Source organism: Martes martes (assembly GCF_963455335.1).
Source record: "Martes martes genome assembly, chromosome: 6".
Taxonomy (NCBI): Eukaryota; Metazoa; Chordata; class Mammalia; order Carnivora; family Mustelidae; genus Martes; species Martes martes.
Genome location: NC_137893.1, coordinates 68,188,236 through 68,198,954, shown reverse-complemented (window position 1 = coordinate 68,198,954; position 10,719 = coordinate 68,188,236). Strand labels below are relative to the sequence as shown.

The following is a 10,719-nucleotide window of genomic DNA, read 5'->3' as shown; positions in this document are numbered from 1 at the left end:
CAAGGTCTGTTTGTGCCCTGATCCCTTCCAAATGGGGTAAAAGTCCTGTGTGTTCTCCTCACACCATTCCCGACTTTTCCTCTTTTCCTTTGTTGGTTTGTTTGTTTGTTTCTCTCTTTCCCTTCTTCTTCTTTTTCTTCTTCTTCTTCTTCTTCTTCTTCTTCTTCTTCTTCTTCTTCCTACCTATGTAGAAGTAGTGGATATATCAAGTACTCTGAAAAGATTCTTTTTTTTCCCCTCAAGTCTTAGAAATGAAAAGCTTGCCATGATAGCCAAAAGTGTGCACACACCTGTGCACATGGGCCATGCCCACACACACACACACACATTTTAAGTGACTTTATTCTTCTAAGTTCCAGTCCTTTTGCTTCAATTCACTCCTATAGAAGAAGTCTATTCAGTTTCTTTTTGAGTAAACAAATTAGTATTATGGAAATGTGAGCTGCAAATTTTCCCTAGTAAAATGTACTTCAGTGCTCGGCGAAACCAGGGATAGAAGAAACCATATATTAAGGGATTACACGTGGAGTTAAAATAGCCAAACCATGTCAAAGCATCAAACAAAACCACAGGAGTAGAGAAGTCCAAAAAGGGATCCAATAAAATCGTGAAGAAGCAGGGAAACCAACATAATAAGAAAACACCCATCACTATTCCTAAAGTTTTGGCAGCTTTTTTGTCTTTCCTCATTTGGTTATTTTGATTTTCTGGCAAATTATTGATTGCACGAGCATGTTTTCTCGACACTGCAAAAATCTTGCCATAAATCCCCACCATCACAGACCCTGGAGTGAAGAAACCCGCCATAAACAAGGTGGTCCCCCAGAGCTTATTGAACATCACTGGACAGGAACTGGAACAAGCCACCAAGATGTTATAGCCTTCTATCCCATCAGCATAGGCCTCAGAGAAGACCACCCCGAAAGCAAATGCTCCAGGGACAGACCAACAGAGAAGAAGCAACCGCTTAATGAGGGGAATCGTTATTTTTGTGGAATAACGTAAAGGGTAACAGATAGCATAAAATCTATCAATGGCCACTGAGCAAAGATGGAAAATGGACGTTATGCTAAGCATTAGGTCAAAACTATAATGAATCTTGCAAAATGTAAGCCCAAAATACCAGCAAGTCTCCACTGATCTCACCATACTGTAAGGCATGATGGTGAGCCCCAGGAGGAAATCAGTGACTGCCATGGAGAGGATGAGGAAGTTGGTTGGTGTGTGAAGCTGCTTGAAGTAGGAGATGGAAATGATCATGGCAAGATTGCCAAACACCGTGATGAATATGGCTCCTGCCATAAATGAATACATAGCTGCTCGGACACCCAGTGATCTTTGATTTTCTGGGCAAGATCCATTTCCATAACCAGAGCAATCCAATATTTCCTTCAGAAAAATCAAGAACACATGAAATTTTGTCAGGCAATACATAAAACATTCTATAATTTAGGTAAGTTTTTGTAGAAAAACTCAAGAAAAATATCGAAGACTCAAGGAAAATACTTAATTTACCCTAAAGTATTAGTTATGATCTTTCTCATTTATTTATCCTAACCTTTATTTGGAACTTCATAGAATTTTTAAACTGAGCTTAAATGATCATTATTTACTTTATACATTTTCAGATACAAATTATACCACCAACATTTAGTAAGGTCTTACTTTATGCCAGGGCCAGAAATTTTAAAAAAAGAAAAAGAAGAGAAAGAGAAAGAGAAAACTGGAAGGAGAGACGAAGGGGGAGAGAAGAAGCAACAAGTTCATTACCTAATTCATTATAACCGATGTTCTTTATGTTCATAAAAAGATTAGATATGTATCAGACAATACATTCACTTCTTCCTCAAATAAGTATTGAACAAATAATTAGATCTTATTTGATTCAGGTCTACTGCCTTGTGTGACCAGGAGTTTATTATCATTTGAAAATTGTTTTATTCATGTGTTGTGTTATTTTCATTGTGTTTTGATTTTGTTCATGCCAAGGTTGCTTGGAAGGGAAAGAGTCATTTAAAGATATCTAATGATCTATTAGAACAACTTCAGCCAGTCATGGAGACTTGACAAGCATCTCACCAGCCAGAGAAGCTCAATCAGACATGGGCAGAGACCAAAGTTGGACCACCTTCAGTTCTTTATGAAGAGAAAGCACTCCATGGTGCTTCCCCTCAGAGCCTTGGGCAATGCACAGCAGGCAAAAATAAAAGCCTGGTGTTTCAGTGTGTGGGTCACATAGAGAGCTAGGAGCAGATGGAAAGTGAGCATTAAGACAACAAGCCATCTCCACTCCCTTCTTGTGTTGGTCTCTTATCTTCATTCTGCATATAAAAATCTGCATGATGCCATTTTACATGTATATTTGAAAGGAAATGTGTTCAATAATTAGGATGACTTTCCTTTCTTAAAGTACATTGAGAGAAAAAAACACTATCTAATACAAAGTATTAACTGTTAATACTGTAGAGTCTTTGGCCATCAAGGACTTCATAAATATCAGACATGACTACTTACTAATAGACAAACCAGTAGATTCTCAGCCCCTGTGAGCACCATCACACACTGATCAATACCTGTTTATTGAGTGCCCACAACACACGAGACACAATGAAAGAACAGGAAAGCATTAGATCACTAGTCCCTGGCTTCAGAGAGTCTACAAAACAGGAGATGAGCAAAACACATCAACACTTAAAACATAAATGATTCTGCGCTATAGATTAAACAACAACAACAACAACTATGGAGATTAACTGACCTAAGAGGGGTCGAGGCAAAATGTGCAAAGCTAAAAAGTGGACAAGAGAATTTCAGGCTGGGGTAGACAAGAATGATCCAGTGATAGTGAGACTTTCCATCTGGTTCTCAATAGGTGAGTGGGATTTAAAACAGAAGAGAGAAAGCCTGTTCCAAGCAGAAGAAAACGTGAAAAAGGGACATGAGGTTGTTCGGAGACCTTCATTCTAAGGGTCTCTGAAACAACACAGAGAAAATAGGGGGTTGAGGAGAGGATAGAGTGGGAGGAGGGTGGGTTTCTAGTTTCACTGTTGCCCCTCAAGCCAGTGGTCTTAGCCATCATGTAACCAAGGAACTTTCCCATTTTGTTCTCAAATTTAAGCAGTAATTTAAAAGAGAGAAAAATAAATAAAGCACTTAGGATAGCTGCAGGAGAATGAGTGCAGACTTGAAATTAAAAGCTTTCTCCAACTGATTCTTCTTTTTGTTCAATAATTGGTATTCAACATTGTATTCATTTCAGGTGTTCAACATAGTGATTTGATATTTATATGCATTACAAAATGGTCACTACAATAAGTCTAGTTATCATCTGTCACCAAGCAAAGTTGTTACAATATTGTTGACTATATTTCCTATGCTGTCCATTATTATATCCCCAAGTCTTACTTATTTTTTGACAGGAAGATGGTACTTCTTAATTCTATTCACCTATTTTGTCCATCCCCACCCTTCTGCCTTCTGGTAACCATCAGGTTATTCTCTGCATCTATGAGTCTATTTCTGTTTTGTTCATATATTCTGTTTTGTTTGGGGTGTTTTTTTTTTTTCATTTTGGGGTGTTTTTGTTTTTTACATTCCACATATAAATGAAATCATATGGTACTTGTCTTGCTCTGTCCAACTCATTTCACTTAGCATAATACCCTCAGGGTCTAGCCATTTTGTTGCAAATGGCAAGATTCACTCTTTTTTGTGGATGAATAATATTTCAATATAGGTATATATACCACATCTTCTTTATCCATTCATCTATCGATGGACATTTAGGTTGCTTTCACCTTTTAGCTATTGTAAATAATGCTGCAATGAACATAGGAACTCATATGTCTTTACAAATTAGAAAATGCAGGACAGTTGACCCCTTAAATTATATGTGGATTTAATTGCAAACTTCTTTGTGATCCTGGCTTAGTGACTTTGATATAATAATCATCCTACAGTCCATGTTTGGAAAGTCATACTCAATCCTTCTAAGCTTCAAATCATAGAGCACAGAACTGACCTTCCTTCCATGTAGTATTCTGGAAACTTAATTAGCCAATCAACTCTAAGAACTATAATAAAGTTCTTTGAAACACATAGCATGATGCATACATTAGAATATGTCTTCCTCGAACCCCTGCCATAGAGCAGGAAGGGACACAGCAGATGACTATTTGGTGACTTCACCAAACAAGACTTTTGAGTAACCTCCCTGTAAGCATCACTGTCCTCTCTGGGGTAATGTGACATCCATCATCAATTTAAACATTTGGATGGCCATATCTTTCACATCTTCCACAGTGATTATCTGTGAATGCTAAGACATAAAACAATACTTTCAAAGCCATATTCTTCTAGTGACACTAAAATTTTTTTTTAAAAAACTACTAATATAAGCACATATAGGTACACGGATGGCAAGAGAATTAAAGACTGGTCTTTTCTCCATTATTGCTCTATCTATAAGAAGCACAAAATTTAAAGATCCAGAACATAAAGAATTGCTTGCCCATTCATGAATAATAAATAAATACCAAATCTAAACTGTATTCTACTAAATTGTTAAAAATAAAAATATTTTCTACATTCCCCAGGAAAGTGATTAAATTGCAGGTCCATGACCACAATAATAAGGAATTTTCTGATTTTTCTAATGCAATTTCATTTTTCTCTTTTTCTTTTTAAAGATTTTATTTATTTATTCATGAGAGACCCAGAGAGAGAGGCAGAGGGAAAGTAGACTCCCTGAGAAGCAGGGAACCCTATGCAGGATTCAATCTCAGGACCCTATGATTACGACCTGAGCCGAAGGCAGATACTTAACTGACTGAGCCACCAAAGCACCCTCAATCTCATTTGTCTGTACTTTATTAAATGTGGTAAATACAGTAAATAGTAAAAATCCCTTTGCTTTAGCAACCATTTTTTAAACTTTCAACAGACTACAAAGTTCTTCTTCCTGCTAATCATTCTTTATACCTTTCTGGAATTATTCTGCCCCTACTCAAGCTTTTAGTTTCTTTCAGTTTTTCAATTTCTCTCAAATATTCCATGTTAATGAATCATAACATATTAAATAACACATATGAACAGCCTTAGCACAATGCCTGATATGCAAAGAACACTATCAATGTGATTTTATTCTCATCTTTCTTCCTTGTTGGGATGAACACCACTCAAGAATACATTTGACTAGAAAATACTGTTCCTAAGAAAGGAAAGGAATAGGATTGTGTGTAAAATCCTAGCTCTGTCTTAACTCTCTCTACACTTAGGTGAACACCAGTGATAATTTACTCAGCCACTTGTGAAGAGGTAACACTTTCTAGGATTCCATATCTTCTTTCCAAGAAACTTGCTGCACTTCCAAAAGGCAACACATTATCCTAGTCACATAATAGACTGACTCAGCCTTTTATTACAAATTCGTATTAAATCCTGCACCCACCATCTTTCACATTCCTATACATACTCTTTGTACCTGACAAAAATGCAAAACAGAAGAATCAAGTCATGTGTAATGATTTAACACAATTAGAGTGACAATTTACTTCTTAACAAAACCTCAAGAAAGAGAAAACCCAGGTCCATCCTTAATCCCTTTTCCACATACCTGTTGTACAGCAGAAGATGCCATTGTTAATGAAATTCCTTCCAGAAGGAATTTTATTGCCTTGTTTCTTTTATATGGAACTAGAAGACCTGAACTATGTGACTTATGCTCTTCTAGAACTTTCAATTAGTCTTGAGGGAACTGGGGCTGAAAATTTTATGGTGGGGAGGGGAAGCAAAAAACAAACCCTTGCTGCTCTAAAGTTGAACAGTTTAATAAGCTTAAAGCACTCTCCCATCCTCTCAGGAGTGTCTGCTTACCTAAGTTGTCATCACCTGACCTGAGGTCTCGAAGTCTGCTATCCCATAATGACAGTAAAAGCAAATCTGAACTGTTGTGTTCATAACAGGTGGCCCCAAGGAATCTGATCCCAACTGAACAGGGATGGGACCAGGGTCTCCAGTAGAAAAAGGACATGTGTCCTGCATCTCTTTAGGAAAATCCAAGATTATCACAGTCCACATTTGTCTCACATTCCAGTCACTGAGAAGAGTCTATACCATCCATTTTTCTTCTTTTTCTTTTTCTTTTTTTTCCACATAAAAGTGACCAAAAGAACAAATTTCATCAACTCTCTTAGATCTGGAAGAATGGGGCAACTTGCTGAATTCTCTTATTATTTGAAAAATTTCCCTGTAGATTTTTTGGATTTTCTATGTGATTAATCATACTATATATAAATAATTGTAGTTTTATTTCCTCCTTTTCAATACTTTAGGCTTTTAATTTCTTATTCTTAATGTATTGTGCTAAGACCTCTAGAACAATGTTGATTAAGGTACTATTACAAAATGATGAAGCTGATTTTAAAACAAAATTCACATGTCTTATGACACTGAAAAAGTTTTATGGAGATGATATGGCTCAAAACGTTTTAGGAACTCCTTTCTTCTAGTCTTTAATTCAGACACAAAACACTAGACATTTTAGGATAGTACATGTTTCCTTCTAGAAAATAAATATCACAGTTTATTGCCCAATCAAATCACTGAGACTATGCTTAAAGTGTTTCTTACTGTTTCTGAAAATGTAATTCACATTAAAGATTTTTTAAAATATATCTTAGCTCTTTTAATCTGCAAAAAATAGAATTATGTTTACTTTAGTCTGATAATGACATCTTCTCTGGATTACTAAAGCACTCATTTATCATGGCAACTTTCCTTGTCACTCAAATACTTCGTATTGAGATTTTCAGTTTATCCTATGCTACTATATTCTGTTTCCACTTTATCTTTACCTTTATCCTTTCCCACCACAAATACATACTAATAGAGAAGATTTTAAACAAAGAATTTTTGTACTACAAAAAAAGAGAAGGAAGGAAGGAAGCCAGCAAAGAAGGAAGGAATGGAGGAAGGGAGGGGGGGAAAGAAATGAGAAAGGCATGAAAGGAGAAATGTGTGATATGATCATGCTCAATACTCTCCAATGGCTTCTCTTCTTGAAATAACATTCAAAGCTCTAATATTAGCCATTCCAGCTATCTATCTGATCTTGTCTTCTATAACTCTCCTTCTTAAAAGAGAGTATCAGATTTGATAGAAAAAAGCTCAACTATAAGCTGTTTTAAAGAGAAGAATCTAAAACCAGGATGCAGACATTTTGAAAATGAAAAAAATTCCAAACAAATATAATCAAAAGAAAACTTGTATAGTCATGTTAATATCAGACAATATATATGTTAAGGCAAAAAGCATTACTAGTGAAAAGGATACAAAATGAAAGAAATTCAGTTTGCCAAGATGATGTAATGTGTCTAAATTTAATCATAGTCTACTATATAGAATCTATAAAGAGAAAAACTGACCAACTACACGGAAAATTAGACAAAGTCCACAACACTTGTGGCAGATTTTAACATATATTTATCAATAATTGAAAGAATAAGTACCAAATATCAGTAAGATTTTTAGATAAGCTAGACCTAATGAAAATAGGTAAGGCACAACAAAACAACTGCAGAACATACAGTCTTCTAGGGTATACACAAAACATTTATAAAAACAGATAAAATATTGGGATATAAAGTAAAGTCTCAATTAATTTCCAGGGACTGACATGATGTACATCAGGTTTGTCTAAGCACAGAGCAATTAAGCTAGAAGTAAATAAAAAGCTAACTAGAAAAAAATCCCTTATCTTGGGATATTAAAAACATACTTTGAAATCACCCATTGACTAAAAAAAAGAATCACACATTAAAATTGGAACTTACTTTGAACTAGGCAATTAAAAAATGTATTAAGGCTTGAAAGAGTCATCTAAAAATAAAACTGAAAAAGATAATTTTTCCTTAAATGCTTATATTGGAAAAGAAGAAAGACTGAAAATTAGCTAAATAATCATCCAAATTTAGAAGTTAGAAAAAGAGCAATGGAATACCCAAAGAAAAAGAAGGAAAAAATAATAAAATAAGAGCAATAATTGACTCAGGAAACCAACATAAGATAAAAAGGTTAAATAAAGCCTAGATATTTTAGAGAAAAAGAGAAAGAAAAAAATAAACAATATTAGAAATTAAAAAGCATATGAATATGTGTAACTACATATTCAGCAAATATTAAAAACATAATAAGATACTATGAACAACTTTATACCAAAACAATGGAAAACCCTAGAAATTCCTAGGAAAATATAGTTCATAGAAACTGACTCAATGAGAAATGAGAGACAGTCTGTTGGACAGTGTGTGCTTCCATACTATAAATTAGCTCATCTCCAATTGATCCATAGTAGGATGATGTCAGTATAATTCAGAATTATATGTTGATTCTCCTGTGATCTTTCCCAACACATTAATGTTTTGAAGTAATTATGACAGACTTCCTTACAATTGAAAAAAGAACCCTAGCAGTAGATATATATATATATATATAGAGAGAGAGAGAGAGAGAGAGAGAATATACATATATCCTCTCTCTATATATATAGGTCTTAAGGATCTTGCTGAAGCAGAAGCAGTAGCTTCTTTGGTGGTTTTGAAAATGGTGGCATCAGGAATCTCTCTGGGGAAGTCAAAAGTACATGTGAAAAGACAGTAGACGTGTTTCCTCCAATGCTAATTTTTTTGTTTTTTGTTTTTGTGTTTTTTTTAAATTAATGATCAATGGCATGCATTTTCAGAGGTTAGATTTTTAATATTTATTTTGTCATTAAACTATTCTCTATTGGAAGCAAATGCATTCACACATCCAGAAATCATAGGCACAAGCAGAAGCCCATCAAAGAAATTCACTGAGAAGCTGAGTGCAAATTCCAGTGGAAATTTCCTCTACTCATGTTTTTGTTAGGATTATTATTGCTTTTTAGGTCCCAGGTACAGTGCTACATGGGGCTTGGGTGGTCTGCCAGTAATCCTATTTCCCCCATTAGCTCTATTATTCATTCATAGAGCACTGTTTTAATAACATTGGCTTCTCTGATACCCACACATTACATTAAAGCAGAAACATCTGTGCTTAGTCTGGGGACATTAAAATGAATAATTTGAAATGTTCTCATAAAGAAAACTTCATGTCCAGATGGTTTTAATAGCAAGCCCTACTGAGCATTCCAGAACCAAATAATTCCTGTCTTACACAAACCTCTAGAATACAGAAAATGGCCAGTCTGCCAGTAGATTTTTATGAGGTTAGCATAAACTTCATATGAGCTTATGAAATCCTCATAAGGATATATAGTATAGGAAAATTAAAGTTTGTTCTTACTCATAAACATAAAGGTAACAGTCTATAGACTACTGATTTATTTTTTTAAAAGAAAAGATAAATTCTGCCTACATTTTTACCCAGGTATATAAGCACAGCTTGACATTTTGACATTAGGACATGACTTGTAGTCATTCACAATGTCGGAATAAGAGCAGGTAATCATTCAATTATCTCAATTGACACATGATAAAATTCAAATCCATTTATGATTTTAAAAAATAACTTGCGGCAAACTAGGGGAGAAAATGATTTCTATAAACCCAATTAAGAGTATCTCTGCAAAAACTGAAAAGTTTTCAACAGACAGCTTTCTTAATGATGAAACATTATTCCCTTGAGGATGATGAAAACCCTCTGAAACCCTCTAAAACCACTTAACTTCCTTCTTTTGATGAAGGCTTTGTCCAGTACAGAAAAACAGAAGAAAAATGTATAAGGATTAGAAATGGGAAAAATTATTATTGATAAATGATACAAACATCTATATAAAATATTCAAAATATATGTTACATTTTTAGAATTAATAAGAGAGATTAGCAAGGTTGTTATAAAAAATCAGTGTACAGAAATATACCACTTATAACAAAAGATTAGAAATCATAACTTTTTAAAATTCTATCTTTACAACATAATCAAAAAATACATAAAATACTTTTAAAAATAGATGTGAAAGTTCTTTATGGAAAAGGTTTAAAATTTTATTTAAAGACGTAAATGAAGCCCTAAATAAATGAAGAAATATACCATATTCTGGGATTGGAAGAATCATTTTGGTAAAGGTGCTAATTTTCCTCAAAATGATCTATACCTTTAATATAGCCTCTATCAAAATTTCAGAGGGTAGTCATCAAAACAAAGAGGCAACCCACGGAATGGGAGAAGATATTTGCAAATGACAGTACAGATAAAAGGTTGATATCCAGGATCTATAAAGAACTCCTCAAACTCAACACACACAAAACAGATAATCATATTAAAAAATGGGCAGAAGATATGAACAGACACTTCTCCAATGAAGACATACAAATGGCTACCAGACACATGAAAAAATGTTCATCATCACTAGCCATCAGGGAGATTCAAATCAAAACCACATTGAGATACCACCTTACACCAGTTAGAATGGCCAAAATTAGCAAGACAGGAAACAACGTGTGTTGGAGAGGATGTGGAGAAAGGGGAACCCTCTTACACTGTTGGTGGGAATGCAAACTGGTGCAGCCACTTTGGAGAACAGTGTGGAGATTCCTCAGGAAATTAAAAATAGATCTTCCCTATGACCCTGCAATTGCACTGCTGGGTATTTACCCCAAAGATACAGATGTAGTGAAAAGAAGGGCCATCTGTACCCCAATGTTTATAGCAGCAATGGCCACGGTCGCCAAACTGTGG

General features: G+C 34.7%; 1 protein-coding gene across 1 annotated transcript; it reads right to left on the bottom strand.

Moving 5' to 3' along the window:
• Positions 1-393: 393 nt before the first annotated feature.
• Positions 394-1,374, bottom strand: LOC308345161 (trace amine-associated receptor 2; the record flags this gene model as incomplete). Its single annotated transcript, XM_080807115.1, has 1 exon — positions 394-1,374. Exon 1 carries the CDS (start codon positions 1,312-1,314, stop codon positions 394-396), a length of 921 nt encoding a protein of 306 aa, XP_080663241.1. The 5' UTR covers positions 1,315-1,374.
• Positions 1,375-10,719: the final 9,345 nt, after the last annotated feature.